The sequence below is a fragment of the Amphiura filiformis genome, chromosome 9 (assembly GCF_039555335.1).
Source record: "Amphiura filiformis chromosome 9, Afil_fr2py, whole genome shotgun sequence".
Classification (NCBI taxonomy): domain Eukaryota; kingdom Metazoa; phylum Echinodermata; class Ophiuroidea; order Amphilepidida; family Amphiuridae; genus Amphiura; species Amphiura filiformis.
Genome location: NC_092636.1, coordinates 55,787,683 through 55,808,168, shown reverse-complemented (window position 1 = coordinate 55,808,168; position 20,486 = coordinate 55,787,683). Strand labels below are relative to the sequence as shown.

Below are 20,486 nucleotides of genomic sequence, written 5' to 3'. Positions count from 1 at the left end.
ATCTCTTCTTAAATATAGATATTTTAAAGGCGAGATTCCGCGAGAACATACAATAATTATTAGCGTAGGTAATAATAAAGGATACGTCTATTTTCAGCAGGATACGTCGACAAAAATAGTAAACAAATGACGCTTATGCGTATTAGAAAGGTTTTGTATGGTTCGACTTTCGAAAATTGAGACTACTTTACAGTGCGCCACCAATCGACAAGAAAAACTTTCTACGTGACCAAGGGTCAATGTATATGTTTCAGGTCAAATTATGCAGGTAATGATGCACGATGTGAATTGAAAACTCCTTTTGATCTCGAGTCAGTCACGCATCACGCAGTTTGCGCTCAAAACTAAAATCACTTTTCTATGGACAAAAATCAAAATATAAATGAGGTGACAGATCTTAAGTCACAATATTTGTACTTAAAGCCATAATGTACGATCTTATAATATGAAATTGGTTAATTATTTTCAAACCTGACTTTTTTGCATATTTGTAATGTTTACACATGTACCAACTTGCACCTAAATGGAATCGGCCAAATTTGTTGTCTTTGTAAGTCAACAGAGCAAAGTTTGACATATTATCATAATTTAAAAATTATGATAATATGTCCTCCCATAAAACTGCATGTTAAATGGCCAAAATAACAAGTGGGGTTTCTTTTACTTTACCATGTTATTTCAACTTTAAATGGATAGCAACCCTTCCCGGTAGTTATTACTAATATTATTTCAAGATTTTGAATAGAGAATAACAAAATTAAAATTTGCCGGAAATCGTACATTAAGGCTTTAAGTAGAGATAATACAGTTTTACGTAAAATACCTTATTTGGTATTTATTTATTTATTTATACACGGTTGTCAGCCTAACCACTAACACTAGCAGCATACGTTAGCACATCTGTGCGGCAAACAAGGGTGCCAAAAAAGAGAGCAGAAATTTGATGATATTTACGATTTTCCGAATGAGCAGATCGCTGAATGGGTCGTCAAATATTGGTTCCACTAATTGTGTTAAATTTCATCGCGTGTTTCTTTATTGTCATAAGATTCAAAATGATTAAATTACGCGATTGAAGTTTTCTTACATTTAGGCACGTAGTTCTAAACGTTTTGATTGAGTATATTTTACCCGTAAAGAACACGAAATTGAGATGTGAGATGTGAAATATGCACATTTGATACGATCATTATAATTGCGCATATCTAAAATAATATTAGTACTGAAACTAATGAAATATCTCTCATTCATCAGGGTGCTAAATTTAAATTATACTGCGGGTCTATTTAACTGAGCAAGTAATACGACTTTTATGCTCGGGGTGATGACCGCGGTTGAAAGAGATTTTTTGAATTCAATACAGTTAGATGTCTATATTATTACCCGAATGGGGCAGTTCATTGGAATCACTGCAATAATAAGCTTATGACTGTATTTCTTCTCCCGATATGGTCTTAAGTAATGGGCGTGTGCGAACCATTCCCGTGCGAAATATTTGCATGAAGGACAATATCCTTGAGTATTCCAACTTCGCTTCAATTTTGCATCCAAGTAAAACGAACTTCATGACATCCCTTGATCCCTTTGATTCAGCTTAATAATACATGTTCAAGGTGGTCTTTGGATGAGCATCGGGAATTCCAAACAAGAAGCTGTTCTTAGTCGAATGTTGTTTCTTCAAGGTTTCCAAGTAACGCTAAGGGATGGGCGTGTGTGAACCATTCCTGTCATACCCGTGCGAGATAGTTGCATGAAGGACACTAACCTTGAGTATTCCAACTTCGCTTCAATTTTGCCTCCAAGTAAAACTAACTTCCTAACATCCCTTGATCCCTTTGCTTCTTCAAATATATGTTCAAGGAGGCCTTTGATGGGCATCAAAGAAGCTGTTCATAGTCGAATAATTTTGTCTTGAAGGTTTCCTAGTAGCGTTTCTCTAATTTTCAGTTTTGTCTGATTTGTTTTGGTAGCCACGCAGGTTTCGTGAGATTATTCAATCATCGGGTTTTTTTCGATCAATTAAGTGTTTTTATCGGCTCCTCGGTCTCTTGAAGACTATATTATTCGACTTTCAAGATTGGGTCCTTACAAATTGGTTTCGAATTCCTGATGTTCATCCAAAAGCTTCCCTTGCCTATGTGGCAAGATGCACAGGGATCAAGATATATTAGGAACTGTTTTAAGGACATTATTGCATTGGCACATTCAACTATTTTTATAGCGCTTTAACCTAATTGAATACAGCCCTCGTGCCATAAAATACCACTCCTTTGTTTTTCCTTGCTCTCACTAAACTTGCTATGACTTTTGAAATACAATTCAAAATTTGTAAAAATAGTGAGAGAAGCAAGTTGCATGAAGATAGAGGCAACCCTACACTACACTTAAAAGAAACGGTAAAATATACTCTATTTAATTTTCTACTGCCTAGGTAAACAAACATGACCAAGGACACCACCAACGGCAATGATTGATAGAGGATCATCCAGTCAATATCAAGTTAAATATCCAAATTATACGGAGAAGCCAGGTTTCTATAATATGTATATGAATATTATTAAAAAAACGTGAGACTATTTTCAACGTTACTGGATGTAGTATTCATTCCATACAGAAATATATTTGACTAATTGTAGTATTTTCTATTACACAAAGAAATTAACAATAGAAAAGTAGGACGTTTAACAAGAACTCAAGGCAACATATGTCCCCAAGAGACTCACAGAATGGCAACCAAGTATTGGAGGAAGCCTGGGAAGATAAGAAATAGATACGATGCTGAAAACAGATTGAAGTAAACGCACTTAGTCAAAAAAGCCTTCGCGATGGCCATGATGATTACCCGGATGATTATGCTAAAATACGTTGAAATTGAATTCAAATTGGCTTTTCATTTATTGTTACTCGACAAAATAGAACAATTGGCAGACAAATACGCTTTAATAAATAAATAATTAAAGCCATGGCTCTGAGTTGAGTAAACATACGATAGTGTGTACTCTTTATTTTATCACTACGTGTGATTATACACTCGTATTATGATACGATTGTGTGTTTCATAATAATTGTAATTTGGATTAAATCGAGCCAATTCGTCCATGCAATAACACAAGTCATCGTGTGAATGGTACTTAAGAAATACCAAAAATATACATATTTCAACTAGAAGCGTAAGTGATATCACTTCTGTGAATTCTATAGTCTTGCTTTAGTTTTACTTGTTACTTGTTATTGTAATATCCCAGGCATATTAGATTACTTTATTACCCGTTCCATTATATGTCTGTGTGTCAGAGCATCGTTACTAAATTGTTTTTGGCTTATATTCTATTTTTGATCTATTGTTATTGATCAATTTAACTAATTGCTAGTAGTAAACACATATGGGACTTTCCATAATCGGTTCCAGCTTCACTACATTAAGTTCTCAAACAATATCAAGTGGCCATCATATTTTTATAATTATCTGTAGCCTCAAAATGTCATCTATTCAAATATTGAATCTCAAAGTGCGTATTACATATTCCTAATAAGGTTTGAAAATAAGGAAATAATTCTTCTAAATTACGTCTCAATGGATAAGTTTAAAGCACCAAATCTAGCATTACTTCAGCATAGTAATGACAAAATAAAATACTTTCAACATAGTTTAAGCCTGCCTCAATATTTTTAGGAACACTTTGCGGTAATTAAGAATAGAATAGTAGTCGACATGCAAATTTTCTATCTTGTAAGTTTTTTTCCGTGGGAACATACGCTATTTTTACGTACAATATTTGATTGAAAGCAAATAAAAAGCTGTCTACTGGTGTTGTTATGAAAACGATAAAAAGAAAGAAAACAGATTTTTTATACTACAAAATTGTCATAGCTCTAAATCATATTTTCTATCGAAACAGCTCAATTTTCTTCATCACGTCAAAATATCATCATAGTTTTCAATTGGAATGCTTGGGGAATCAACCTATAGCGTAACCTTAAGTGATAATACGGATAATATCAACTCTCAATATAGAGATATTTAATTAAGTTTCACAATATGAGATAAAAGATTCATTTTTGAAAATTGTATAATATCTTGAGGCAATATCCGTAGTGCTTACACTTTTTATAACTCTATTGACTCGTTTGTTTATTAACTCTGTGCTTAGTTGTCTCAAAGCATGACTTTTATAATAGGATATCATATAACATCGAGTGTCATATGAACAACTAATTAAAATTAGTTGCTCATGTGCCCCATACCAGGCAATTTGATATTTTGATATGAAGTTACGTGAAAATTAAAATAATGATCCCGAGATGATTTGGTCTGCAAAAATAATGATGCAATGTATCTTGGCTTAGAACTTTTTCTCAGTCTTCTAAGATTAGCGCAATCTTGGGTGATCTCAACTTGAATTTCGTTTTTAAAGATGGTTATTAATATATCAATTTAGTACTTTTAAACAATTAAATCCAATACTCTTAAGGGGGTACTACACCCCTGGCCAATTTTGTGCCTATTTTTGCATTTTTCTCAGCGATTGTAGCACATTGGTGGTAAGTAAGATTTGTATATTATAGGGGCAAGGACTACAACTACTGCACTGAAAATTCAGCAACTTAAGGCAAGTAGTTATTGATTTATTGATCAAATATTGGTTTTCCCTCATTTTTGAATGTAACTCCACAACTGTTGTCTGTGCTGAAATAAAATTTCCAGTGCAGTAGTTGTAGTTCTTGCCCCTATACATATCTTACTTGTCACCAATGCGCTATAATTTTTGAGAAAAATGCAAAAATAGGCACAAAATTGGGCAGGGGTGTAGTACCCCCTTAAGTTTATACGCTAATGTGTTTCATAATAATAATAATTTGATTTAAATTGAACTAATTCTTCTATGCAAATAACGCACACATTGTATGATTGATGCTAAGAAATACCATTATGTCAAATTTACGTTCATCATATTCAGCTATGTAGAAGAGTAATTGATATCACTTCTGTGAACTCCATATTATTGCGTTCTCCACTTTAAATATTATTATAATATCCCAGGCATCTTAGATTACTTTATTATACTTTCCATGTCTATATGTCATAGCATCGTTACTGAATTGTTTTCCACTTTTATATACTATATCCCGTTTGATCAATTTACCTAATTGCGAGATTTAAAACAAAATTATTTTACAGAAAGTATGTTACTGTCGCAGGGCTTTTACTTCTTTTTTTTTTGAGACTTTATCTAGAAATACCGTTTTGAACTTTCATTATTTAAAATAGACAAGCTTCTGCCAGATTGTTTGTATATTAAGAAAAACAAAGGCATGATCTTTCTCTCATTCACTCACTCTCTATGTCAATCATTCTGTATTATATGTTTGAAACCGATGAGGTCAATTCCAAGTGATACTGGAATAAGATATTAATCAATTTTCTTTCTTAAAAATCGAAGTCTGTGTAACGCGGGAGTTTTCATCTTCAAGATTTGTCTGGAGATTGGACATAATATCTTTCAATTGTAAGGATTGTGATCAAATTTGTTGTAACGGTCGGTGTCTCTTTCATTTCCGACAGGAATTAAATAATCATAGCAACATTATTAAGGGCTCTGTCACCCACCTTTGCGCAGTATTTTTGCGGGACTTGAGAGCACATTAGACACACTAACTTACAGTATGATGTACTTAAGTAAGATATTACAGCTTCACGTCGTATTTTGTATTTATTTATACGCCGTTTCGGTTTAACCAATGATATTTACGATTTTCCGAATGAGCAAATCTCTGAATGGGCCTTTAAAGACCCATTCAGTGATCCCAGCGCAAGAGTAAAAAAATTAAAATTGTTTATAAATTGCTTAAAAGTGAAGGATAAGTCATTCAAATTGTCATTTGGTATTTTTGAAATGCCAAATTTGGCAAACAACGAAGAAAACAGCAGTACTGATGAAGTTGAAGCCCCATTCAAATACATGTAGCTAATTTAGATACTGTCAGTCTCTAAATTACAGATTCGTGTAAAATGTCTTATTTTGTCTTAAATACATGGCTTTCGGCTGAACCACTCGCAGGCTATGTTAGCACATCTATGACAATGACAAAGGTACCAAAATCTAAATTTTGATGATTTTTACGATCGCCCGGATGAGCAAATCACTGAATGGTCCTTTAAATATGAGTTCCACTAATTCTGTTGAATTTCATCACGTGTTTCTTTATTGATCATAAGATTCAAAATGATTAAATTACGCGGGGGAAGGTTTTTTTTACATTTAGCCACATAGTCATTTCTAAAACTGTTCATTGACTATGTTTCACCAGTAAAGAACTGGGAATTGAGATGTGAGATGTAGAATATGCACATTTAATATGATCATCATAATTGCGCATATCTAAAATAATATCTCTACTGAAACTATCAAATATCTTCCATTCAAAGGGTGCTAAATTTAAATTATACTGTGGGTCTATTTAACTGAGTTATGCTCGGGGTGATGACCGCGGTTGAAAGGGCTGTTTTTGAATTCAGTAGAGTTAGATGTCTATATTATTTTCCAAAAGGGGAAGTTCTTTGGAATCACTGCAATAATAAGCTTATGACTGTATTTTCTCTCCCGATATGGTCTTTTAAGAGTAATGGGCGTGTGCGAACCATACTTCCTGACATCCCTTCATCCTTTTTCTTCTTAATACATGTTCAAAGGAGGTCTTTAGATGGGCATCGGGAAACAAGAAGCTGTTCTTAGAATAATGTTTCTTCAAGGTTTCCTAGTAACGCTTAAGTGATGGGCGTGTGTGAACCATTCCCGTCATACCCGTGCGAGATAGTTGCATAAAGGACACTAACCTTGAGTATTCCAATTTCGCTTCAATTTTGCCTCCAAGTAAAACTAACTTCCTAACATCCCTTGATCCCTTTGGTCCGTGTGCACAAAAGATTTATCCCAGGCATATTAGAATACTTTCCCAGCAAACACAAAACGTTTTCGACATAATTCGTAAAAGGTTATAAAAGGTTGTCAGAAAACGTTTAAATGTCGGGTTATATAAAGGGTATATTAAGAGTATAAAACGTTTTCATAACCTTAAAAACATTTTTGATAATCTACTGCTCAGTAAACAAAAATGTTTTACAGAAATCGTTTAAATGTCGGGTTATATAAAGGGTATAAAAACGTTTTAATAACATTCCAAAAACATTCTTGAACAGTTGATACAAAACATTCTAAACAGAATGTTATTTTGAGGTTGAAAACATATTTTGCGAAAAATGTTTGCCCAAAATATTTGCAATAACGTTTTAAAAACGTTTTCATGACCTTTATACAACCTGACATTTAAATGTTATAAAAGGTTTTGTAAAAAACATTTTAAGAACATTTTGTGTTTGCTGGGTTCAAATATTTTAACATAATGTTATTTAAGTATTGACAAAATATTTGGCAAAAATGTTTGCAAAATAGTTTACAATAACATTTTTTGAAAACATTAAAAAATATTGTTGTAGTGTGTTTTCATACATAACGTTTTAAAACGTTATCATGACCTTTATATAACCCGACATTTTAATGTTATTAAAACGTTTTTACCTAAACCAAAAGCCAAAATATAACTTATTTAAAACGTTTTTAAAACGTTTTTGTGTTTGCTGGGTTATTAACCGTCTTTTATGTCTTTATGTCAGAGCATCGTTACTGAATTGTTTTTAGCTTATACTCTATTTTTGATCTATTGTTATTGATCAATTTAACTAATTGCCAGTATTAAACACATGTGATTTTCCATAATAGGTTCAAGCTTCACTTCACACATGTAGATGCACTAAGTTTTCAAACAATGTCAAATATGAATTAAAGTTTTAACTTCAACACTACACTATTTTTCGCTCACCTGGAACGGTTTCACTAGTCCGACTAGCGTCTTCAGCAGATGGTGATGCTGTGATAATATCTTGTCTACAATCGGATATTCCTCACTGATGACGTCATATGATTGACAGAATGACGTCATAGGATGTCAAATATGATATTGTCTCCGTTATATTTTTATCATTATCTGTAACCTCAAAATGTCATCTATTCAAACATTGAATCTCCAAGTGCGTATTACATATTACTAATAAGGTTTGCAAATAAGGAAACATATCTTCTAAATTACGTCTCTTTGACACATTTAACAACCAAAATGACAAAATAAAATCCTTTCAGCCTAGTTTAAGCCTACCTCAAAATCATTATCTGTAACCTCAAAATGTTACAAATATCCCGCTCAATATATTAAGAACACTTTGTGGTAATTAAGAATGGTCGTCGAAAGTCGACATACAAATCTTCTATTTTGTAACTTCTGATCTGTGGGTACTACAGCTACTTTTATATCAATATTTGATTGAAAGCAACTAAAAAGCTGTCTACCGGGTTTTTTAACATATCAGCAGATCAACAACAATGACGAAAACGATTTTAAAAAAAGAGAAAATTAAATCAGTAGTGCTTACACTTTTTATAACTCTATTGACTCGTTTGTTTATTAACTCTGTGTTTAGTTGTCTCAAAGCATGACTTTTATAATAGGATATCATATAACATCGAGTGTCATATGAACAACTAATTAAAATTAGTTGCTCATGTGCCCCATACCAGGCAATTTGATATTTTGATATGAAGTTACATGATCATTAAAATAATGATCCCGAGATGATTTGGTCTGCAAAAAATAATGATGCAATATATCTTGGCTCAGACCTTTTTCTCAATCATCTAAGATTAGCGCTTATTAATTAATACTTATACTAATTTAGTACTTAACAATTTCAATAAAACAATTAAATCTAATACTCTACGTATATTAAACATACGATAGTGTGTTTCATAATAATTATAATTGGATTTAAATCGAACTAATTCTTCTATGCAAATAACACATGACATTGTATGATTGATACTAAGAAATACCAAAGTGTCAAACTTGCGTTCATGTGATTCTATACATATTCAACTACTAAAATATATTGATATGCAATTGATATCACTTTTGTGAAATCCATATTACTGCGTTCTTTACATGTTATCATAATATCCCATCTTAGATTACTTTATTACACTTTCCATGTCCGTGTGTCAGAGCATCGTTACTGAATAGTTTTCCATCTTATATTATATCCCGTTTTTGATCAATTTACCTAATTGCTAGTAGTAAACACATTTGGGACTTAACATAATCTGCTCTAGCTTCACCTACGCATATGCATAACGTTTTCATTCGATAACAAATATTTTGTCCGGCTGTAATCATTTTATATTTATCTGATGTAACCTAAATATGTCATCTTTTCAAATCCTGAATATCCGAGGTGTCAGAGTGCGTATTGAATATTCCAAATACGGTTTGAAAATGAAGGAAAATATCCTCTAAATCTTTTGACAAATTTAAAGCACAGCTTCCACCATTAACATAATTAAATTAGCAAAATGCTGACAAAAAAGTTTTCAACCTATTTGAAGCATGCCTCAATATATATGTCGAAATACAAATCCCATAATTATCACTTTAAACACTTTGATGTTTTTCAAAAGATCATTCTACAAATCATATATATACCTCAAACACTTGGTTAATTTATTGTTTTGATAATGAGTTATGTGCGTTTTACAAAAGTGTTGTTGTTTCAGCCATCTTTTCAACATAACTCAAGAACCGTAGGACCTACAAAAGTATATCTGTGATATTTGAATTCTTCTACACACTCGCTATGAAATGATCAATGCAATTTTTGCCAAGCTCACTACCTTGCTAACCTTAAGACGGTTATTAGTAATAAAACTAGTTTCACCGGCTTTAACGTCGGACTATGGGCGGACTATACATTGGTTCGCTTCAAGTTCGGTAGCGACGTCAATGCTTTTTCGCGGTTGCGCCGCAAGTGTGCCGACAAATCGCCCTTGTATGGGTGCATGTACGCTCTGTGTTATTAACTTTACGCGCGTGATTCGATACTGCGGCCAGCGAAATTCGTACGTTCGTCACTACTGAACTTGAAGTGAACCAAATCATAGGTCGGTGAGAGTTGTAATGCGCAGTAGCGACAATGGGATGTGACGTTATCTTTATACTGATTTACAAAATGCTTGCACAAATGCTCTTTAAAAAGGCTCTAATAGGATCAGATTTGTGTTTCCTGAATTCATGTTTCTAGTCTAACCATAAGCATGTGGTTTCTTATGGGATTCGGTGTAAGCCATGAATATTAGGCTAGAACACTTGAAAAGAAACCGGCGTCGGATGCTTAAAGTAAAGAGTGTAACATGGAATTATGCATGATATTCAATAGCAAAACTACTCAGAACATGATCAAATCTTTGCAGATATTAAAAGACATTGTGCAATTAACGGCCGCGTATCTAAGACGTCTTCCTCAAATGAAATTCGATAACTATAATCATACAATAAACCTCTTCATACTTTCGTGCATAATCGTGTAATGTTTAGAGTCGTCAGAGCAAAGCGTAATTGAATACAAGATTTAATTACTTTCACGGCTCAATAATTATTATACCATTAATATTCTCTACTATGAAAAATTAATGTATTCATTAGATGAAAACATATAATACGTTATCTTGTTTTTATATCATTGAATATAAGTTAATAACTAGTCTAAGTTTCTCCTTACATAAGGGCCGCACCATTAGATTTCCAGGTGGTGGCATGGGAGTTTTTTGAAAAAAAGAAACTTCGCCCACTATAGTGAGCAAACAAAAAATTGCCCACTAGTGAGATGAAAAAAAATTGCCTCCCTGATTAGTAAAAGAAAACAATTGCCCCACCCAAATCTGTATAAAGGAATACATTAAAATTTTTTAAAAGATTCGCGAAAAAAAAACATTTCCTGCCAAAGATAGCAAAAAAAATAACAAATTCCGCCGAACGCGGCGAAAGAAAATCCACCTGACCCAAACTCCCATGCCCCCCGAATCGAATAGTGCGTCCCTAACATCGTGTTAAATACTCGTAAGTTGAATTTTTATAATTGGTTGCGGAGCGATGAGGATTGAATGTTGGCTAATAAGGTACAGCGTTTCTTGCTGTTTTAGCAATTGATTGGTCGAATATAATGCTTATCCTTTAGCGACTGAGTTTAACATCTTAGTTTAAACTCAGTTTTAGTAAATAATAGAAAGGATATAATGTAAAACCACAAAGAAAGGATCTCTTCCTATAAATAAGAAATGAACATTAAAGATCTTGAATTTTGTAAGAGACCTTTTATGTAATGATGTTTTATACACTGGTATGTATCTAGGGCAAATGTCAAGTTATAAGTAGTATCCTCATTAGATAGTACATCATGGTACATTAGATAGTACAACATGGTACCTTCATCAAATCATTCAAGTGATTAATTTATGCCGACTCGTAATCAAAGTCGAGAATGGAGTAGTTGGCATCGTAACATACAGCTATGCTTAAGTATTGATATTATAAACTTCTCAACAAAAGTTTGGAAAGTTTTATCAAGCATCTATATCTCAAGATTATTTGTGACATGTTCATATCGTGTTCCATATCAATGGACAGCTCATTTATTCCCCTTTACAATGCCATCAATTTTGAAACAATCACCTTTTTCACGGCTGAGTACACATCTTGTGAATGTAGTGGGGACTCAAACAGAATGTATCAAATTGACCATTATTCTGCGCAACAAGCTGCAATCCCATATCATCGCAATTTGGGACACAGAATAATGATCAATTTCTCACATTCTGTTTGAGACCCACTACATTCACAAAACGTGTATTCAGCCGCGAAAAAGGTAATTGTTTCAAATGTGGTGTCATTGTGAAGGGGAATAAATTAGCTGTCCATTAATATACAATACGACATGAACATGTTTCAAATAATCTGAGATATAGATGTTTGAAAAAACTTTCCAAACTTTTGCTAAGGAGTTTATAAGTCATAAAAACAATAGTCAGTCAATAGTCAAAGAATTTGGCACCACTAGACGGCTAATAGAGACCGTCAGCGTGACGTCATATGCCGCCATCTTGTGGGTACACGCTGCGATGGTCGTTCGATCTCCATGCGTGAACAGCAAAATCACCGCGTTGTTGCGTGATAACAGCTGCGTGCCAAGCTGCGCCCAGCGCGTAGAGTCCGACGCATGAACACACAGAACATTTGTACCCACAAGATGGCGAAAGGCTGACGGCCTCTATTCGCTACTTGCACGGTTCCGCCATTATGCACTATGTGCGGGAGAGCCTCGAACTGGCAGCATACATGAAAGGAAGAATTATGTAACCTTACACAGAACGTTATGACTAGTTCAATTCCCATTCATGTATGCTGCCAGTTCGAGGCTCTCCCCGCACATAGTGCATAATGGCGGAACCGTGCAAGTAGCGAATAGGACCTCATAACCAAGTACCATTAGCCTACGAGTCCATACAAATGGAAAATTAACAATTTAATAGTTCTTATTGTGTTTGTGGTAAAAGTAATTAAAGTATCATGCGATCATTATTATAATTGAATAAGCTCTATAAGAAGTTAATAACTTGTCTTCCCGGTTCTCCTTGGATAGCAACGCGTATATCATTATATTTTATTTATCTAACTAGTAACAGTCACAACATTTCAATTATTGCGTACATCATTATTCTTGAAATTGAATAGTAATGAGCCTTATTTCATTGAATTGTAAACGCTCTCATCCCAGCTGTTATGTGGGGTAGACAAGGAACAACATTAATGTCACAAATCATATTGACTATATAGCATTACATACCACTAAGAAATCATAATACACTTATTTTCTTATAAATATCTTGGAGGTAGTTTAGACACAACTAATTCACTAATACGTCAACGCTCGCACGTAATTTGTTCTGGTGCATGATGGCGGACAGTGGTGTAGATTTCTTTTTGACATGGCGGGGGGGGGGTGGGGTTGGAAACAAATTCTTGTAGTATAGTGAATCCAGCACCTTTTGGCGACCAAATAAGTTTATGGTACAAATGCGCGCGAAAATGTGTGCTATATTGAAGCTAAAATGATGAAATATGGTGCAGAAGTGGAATATATGCGCGCGAAGCGCGAACAGTTGGCACTTTGGGGGCTAAAATTGCCAAATATGATGTTAATTTGGTCAGTAACCCACATACAGGTGTCAACATTGAGGGGTTGATTGTATGGACCATCCCCTTGGCAAAATATTGGGGATCTACGCCTATGATATTGGCGGACAACGTTACTATGGTAAAATTCATATCTATTGCATAACATTGAATCTACAGGGTGTCCCAAAAAAGGAGGCCCCTCATTGCCCCCTCTTTTTATCCTATTTCAGAAAAGTTGATCAAGTATATGTTGGTATGTAAAGAAGCCTTTACCCGTTAGCTTTAATAAATCGCAACAATTATTTCAATCGGCTCATAACTTTTGAAGATATGCCCTTTTAATGAAATGTATCCGTTTTTCACTCTGTCCACGGAGGAGGTTTGGCTACTTCAAAGATTGAAAAGTGCATATACCATGCATGAATATAAAACATTCCTCGATGATAACTTTATAAAATAACAACTTTCTTTTAAGTTTTAGGAATGGGCTTTACCGGTGGGCTTATGGGTTATGGATTTTGTTAAGTGTCATTAATTTGGGCGAAATTGATGTGGGATGGGACTTCTTTTGCTATACTTGCAATTACTTATGTTTTTCTCGGTTATTTTATGCCTTTTTGTTTTATTATGTTTCTTACTTTCTTACTTTATTGTTTCTTGCTTTCTTTGTATTGACAACATAAGTCATTTGCCCTGAAAAGGGCTGTTTAGTTTGTCTTTGGTTCTTTTGAAGTGAGTTTACTGTGCTGCTCTGCCCTATACCTGGTTGCCTCCTTGACGAATACAGGTTTCAGCCCTAGTCCTCATTGCATCAATCGTACCAACCGTGTGCGCCGGATAGTTAGGCAAATATAGCAGTAATACGTTTGCAAAGATCTTGAATTTTGCCACAAATGAAGAAATCAAGTGGTGTGAGGTCTGGTGATCTTGCAGACTACTCCACAGCATTACCCATCCCAACCACTCTGTTTGCTATTCGTGGACAGAGTGAAAAACGGGTACTTGTCTTTAAAAGGGCATATCTTCAAAAGTTGTGAGCCGATTGAAATAATTGTTTTGGTTTATAAAGCTAACAATTAAAGGTTTCTTTACACACCAAAATATATTTGATCAACTTTTCAGAAATAGACCCTGTAATTAAGAAACCATACAATCAGTTAATTTCATCTGCTAATGATTTTCTTGGGATTCTGTCCTAGACATAGTATTCAAATCGTTCGAATCTGGCCTAGCTGTGGGCGTCCATTTAACTACTGTATTAATTTTTGAACAGGGTTCCGGGTCATAATTACTTATATTCTATTAATTGTCCCTTGTAATAGTGACCTATAGTCCAATACTAATAGATTCTATTAAGTGTCACATATTAATAGACTATATTCATTTTATAACTCGAAAGTGTTAGAATGTAGATAACCTGAGGTGATTTTTTTTAAAAGTTGGATGAGCATGTTCATATTTGCATACATACTATTACGATTTTCATTATTCATACACTCCTAGATAGTGAGAACCAATCAGAGCCTCCGTTAGTAAATTACTAGCCGTGCATAGATGTTGTACAATTGCACGGGCGCGCAGTGCTTTCGGACTCGTTCATTTTACTTTTTAGTGACAATTGTGTATGAAATTTATTTTATTTTATTGTTAATAAATGCGAATCACTTGTTTCTCGAGAAATTGTACAAAATAATGCACTTATACTGAGATGTTGATGCGTCTAATGCACTCCCCCTTCGGGGCTCGTGCATTAGACGCATCAACATCTCAGTACGCGTGCATTATTTTGTACAATTTCACTCCCAACAATTGATACGCATGTATTATCCTATAATTATCTAGCCGTCAAAACATTTGAACATTTGCTTTCATCATTATTCTTGAATATTGAATAGCAATGAGATTTGCTTCATTGAGACGTGAACGCTCTCACCGAATCTGTTATGTGTGCTAGACAAGAAACAACATTAATGTCACAAATCATATTGACTTTAATAGCATTACACGTCACTAAGAAATCACAATATATTTACTTTCAATGGCTTACAAATATCTATAGTTTACACCACCACCCGTTTATGCTTGAACGCAATTTGTTCTGGTGCCTCACGGCTAAGGGTCGTTATTCCAAAGGGTTTTTGTTCCTAGGGGTTGTTATTCCGAAGAATCGTTATTCCGAAAGGTCGTTATTATAAAAGAAAAATAAGGACCTTTATTCCGAAGGTTCATTATTCCGAAACAACCGTAAGGGTCTTCCAAATGACACAAATGTTGGGAATAACGATCTTTTAGAATAACGAGCCTTACGATATAGGATATTCGCGTGATCGGAATATCGACCTTTCAGAATAACGCCAATTCTGAATAACGAATGGGAATCGATGACCGTTTTACTGTCATCTATACACTAATAAAAATCATATATCTATTGAATAACATTGATGGACGTATTAAAATAAGTTAGTACGTCCATGCTTACACTTACTTCCATCAGCTAATGATTAGCTTGTGATTCTATCCTAGATACAGTAACCGTGATGTGCAATTTTAAAATCTGCTCTAGTGTCTAATGTCTGGTATAGCTAGCGCAATCAGACACACTGCTATATCAACTATAAAGATAACACAGCCTACAGTGTCACATCTTACGGTTCGTTGAAAAGTAAATAGACGCTCACATTTATAAATATGTTTAAAAGGTTACATCGACCTATAGATACATTTCTCTGAATTTCTGTCACATAGGCCTTAGTGTGAGTAGTTAATAATCATTCGCAGTTGGTTTGGATTCCCGATAAGGGTAGATTACCTTATGTAAATTGTAATTCGGAGTATAATAGAATTTCATTCCTTTATTCTAGTCTTCGTATGTTTGTGTTTTATAAATCATTTGTATTTTTGATTATTTCCATTATTTCCATTACAAGTATATATTAAAAGAAAATGGGTGCCGCGTACTGAATTTTAAAAGCAAGAAAAACATAGACGGTGGCAGGAATTCCCGGTAATGCAAAGACTGAAAAGAGCGCATTCGTTTCACGCTTAGCCATACATGACATGTAATGTGAGGAGAGAGCATACCTCATTAGAAAGAACACGACAGCATAACAATTAGATATTAAAGGCTTAATGTACGATTTCCTTCAAATTTTAAATTTGTCATTATATACTCAAAATGCTGAAATAATACTAGTAATAATGATCGGGAATGGTTTCTGTCCATTTTGAGCTGACATAACGAGGTAATGAAAGAAACACTGCAAGTTATTTTGGCCGTTTAACACGCAGTTCTATGGGCGGACATAAAGTCATAATTTCTTGAATTATGACTTTATGTCGAACTTTGCTCTGTTTACCTACAAACACAACAAATTTGGCTGATTCCATTTAGGTGCAAGTTGTGACATGTGTAAACATTACAAATATGCCAAAAAATCAGGTTTGAAAAAAATTAACCAAATTCATATTATAAGATCGTACATTATGACTTTAAATAAGTCACTAATCCTCCTGAACCTCTGCCGCTGGTCCCTGCCCATGAGAGAACTGAAAAGTAGCTTCCTTTCAAAGTGTGATCACTTCTTACAGCTCACATAACAGGAACTTAGGTGCCCCAAATCTATTAATATGTTTAACATACAAGTATTTGAAAGTAAAATTGACATTAAAGGTATCTATATAAACGTGTGTCCGTAGCATTTTTGCGCGTCATAAAATATTATTCATGATTCTAAGAATTCTACATGATCATTATAAATGGTAACAGAAATAGCGCGGCAAATTTAAATTTATATGATAAAATATAATAATTATATCAGTTATGTAGAAAGTGGCCCACATTAGTAAATCTGTTGCGTACTTTATGTTCAAGCGTATAATCGACCTATATGTTCCGTCGAATATAATAAGTGCTTAAGCAAAAAGGCATTTAGAGTTGGTTAACAATACCAGGTAGATTTATAGATTACCTCGTTTTATGAACGTGTACTGTGATCAAAAGTAAGTTAAGGTGCATTCACTTGATAAGCTTCGTAGCATTCTTTTCATAAAGTATCTGCATTGTGTCCATTTCCATTGAGCTAATCCCGTTGAAATCCATACATCCTCTATGGAATAACCTTAATCTTCCACACAGGGAGTGTAGATTTGAAATGAGGCTACATGAATGGGCCCGTGAATGAGTGACTCATTGTCAATATTAAAGAATAGTAGAAAATAGAGACAACTTTGTGAGTTTTAAAGGGTATCCTAAAAGCACAAACTAACACTGTCAAGAGTATTCATTATAGCCTAGCCGGTTTTTATGGAAATATTGCATTAGTGTCAGATATACGTGTATTGTTGTTTGGGGGTACTTGAAACTGACCTTTCGTTATTTTTGATTAACACACTACCAGGAACCTTTCTGGTATTATAAATGTACTTGGATACTTTTAAACTAATGTTATACGATTGCAATACTAGATTGTGTGATTGGTACAACTAGTAATGTTATTTTGAAAGAATATGGTATAGGGAAAACGTACAATGATTATTTTACGTCCAATGTAATTCTATCTGATTGCATTATCTGAACAGTAAGCTGGAGATAGAAGACTACGCAGTTATTATGATTCCACATTGCACAAATATCTCTTCGGAAGAATCATTGTCAATATAACCATTTTAATTTTATAATTGCATTAGTCAAAAATACTTCAATATCATTTATTTCGAACAGAGCCTATTGCACACGTCTTGGGGGGTGCACATTAAATCAGACTCAAAAACTATTGGACCAAGGATTAATTTTCCGTTGCAAACAAATAGAGCTGTTTCAGTTCCTGTTCTCTTGTAGAAACACAGTATAGGACTGAAAACACTGCATAGAATTTTCCAGTCTATACTCGCTACAGCAGGTTTTCTCCGGGTTCTCCGGTTTCATCCTGCTTCTAAAACTAGACTTTCTTCCATGATTGTTTCGGACCAATTTCCATAATGAATATAATTGACGCTACAATTATATACTGGAATAGAATAAGGCGCAAATAGCCTGTGTAGCTGAAACGCCAACAGATCCCGGAACAGATCCAAACAATATAAACAAAAACAAATCACAGGTTTTAAATCACCTTTCACTCGTTATATACAATCGATGTTATAACTTTTTCACTACCATCAGAATATAACCACTAAAGTTAATTATCATTCAGCATCTTATAGCTGTACTATATACACGCGCTCGTTTTTATGTTTTTAGTACGTCAGCCTCATAGAATGAATCTCAATTGAACTACGTGTTGATTTCGTTTTTGTACTCGGGTGCATCACATTTAAACAACCAACAAAAATTACCTCCAACGAACGAAAACGAGTCCGTCTAGGCTGGCCTGTCTCTTTTACAAAAGAAGGTTTCACACTTTTTAACAATGGGACAATTCAAATATGGGAAACAATAGGAAATCTGACAACGGAAACTGAACGTAATATTGTAGGTTTTAGACAAAATAAGTTAGCCTATTCGCTACTTGCACGGTTCCGCCATTATGCACTATGTGCGGGAGAGCCTCGAACTGGCAGCATACATGAATGGGAATTGAACTAGTCATAACGTTCTGTGTAAGGTTACATAATTCTTCCTTTCATGTATGCTGCCAGTTCGAGGCTCTCCCCGCACATAGTGCATAATGGCGGAACCGTGCAAGTAGCGAATAGTAGTGTAACTACCCTCTGGAATCTAGAAAAATAGCATAAGTTACCACAGTACCACAGTCCCTCCTATATACCAGTTAATGCAAAGATAATCTATCAAGTACCAAGATTCTGATAGAGGGCCTTCAGCTATAGCTTTGGTGAAAAAGGACAGTTTGAATCTTTGCTGTGTGTATATTTTTAACAAATATATGAAAGTTTCTTTTTTTTCGCAGAAGAACAAAAAGATAAACAACTCACCTATCCACCGCGATGACCAGCAGTGTGTTAACAGACACAAAGAGTGAAATATTTTGACGGAACCAACGAATGGACACATAATCTCTCCAAACACCCAGTTATTGTGTAGGTAATAATGAAGTGTAAAAGGAGCGCATAACATAGCCACCAGTGAGTCTGATACGGCTAAATTAGCGATAAGCAGATTAGTTACACTTCGCAGTCTTTTCTGTGTGAAGATGATGAAAGTCAATATACAGTTACCAAGTCCACAGAATATGATCATGAGGGTAAAGCAGATGGTAAGAAATACTTTGACGATAGGATGAACAGGGTCCAAGCTTTCGCATCCAGGTGGCATCGCAGATCCATTCCAAAAGTAGCTGCTCTGGTTAATATCATAATCATAATAAGGATATGAAGCCATCTTGAAGGTGTATCCCAAGACTGATAAAATACCAATGTGCTCAATTCGGTTGTCTTGGGATCAAACTTCTGATAATACCAGGCGATTATAATCCGATATTTGAATATTTGACAACAGTGTCATCTTACATAGTGCTCTTAAAATCGAGGTTGGTGATTCGCCGTATTTCGTCGAATTCGATGATGATACTCTGATGGAGAGTCTGATTTACTGCGTTTATAATCTCTTCTTAATGCTTTATTGGTATCAAGAACGACACCGTACTAGTCACTTAAGCCGACTGAGCCGGAGAAGTTTGTCTACAACGGTATTGCAATTACTGTTAGATTTATCACTATGATTACCAATGTATCGAAGATATTTCAGTAAACAGCCGTGGCAAAGCCCACGCGCCAACACTAAGCAATTATCTCACTCAGTGAATTGTATACAAACGTGTCTTTAGAGAGTTTCGAACACAAAAAACGTGAGCTAAGTCATCATCCAGGTTCAGTCTACTTGAACTGATACCTGAAAAACCTGCTCAGATTTTTATTATACACTTTCAAACGTGGCTGGCGTTACATCTCGCTGCTGTTTAGGATCCCACGGGCATGCCATTATATTGCGTGTAATCAATGAACTTATTGTGAAGAGTAAAATACTCGTCTGCGCGTGACAAGATAAGCCAACAGCACGCCCTCCGTTGTCGTCTAACATTCCTTACAGCAAAACTTCAGTGACAGATTGCATGTAGAATACACGGAATTAATGAGTGTCAATAGTGTCTGTGTGTTTCAATATTTAAATGTAATCAAAACAAATCCAACAATGTATGAATCTACCATCCATGCCAATATGAAAACATTCATCAAGGGCTTCACATTAAATGTCATTTTATTCAAAGGGTGGCTTTCATTATTTTTTATGAACACAATTATCTTATCTTTGCATACTAAACAAGAGAAGTGCGTACTTGGTCAGGGCACACTGGAGGCTGTAATTGCTATCTGATAGTGTAATTGAAGCTCAAAGACGTCTGCTAATTCAAATTCTA

General features: G+C 34.6%; 1 protein-coding gene across 1 annotated transcript in view; it reads right to left on the bottom strand.

Annotated features, from left to right (window-relative positions):
• Positions 1-20,026, bottom strand: part of LOC140161195 (prokineticin receptor 2-like) — an 86,580-nt gene extending 66,554 nt beyond the window's left edge. Inside the window, 2 exon segments of the mRNA XM_072184644.1 lie at positions 19,045-19,096; positions 19,099-20,026. Coding sequence (XP_072040745.1) covers positions 19,045-19,096; positions 19,099-19,450 — 404 coding nt within the window. The 5' untranslated portion in view covers positions 19,451-20,026.
• Positions 20,027-20,486: the final 460 nt, after the last annotated feature.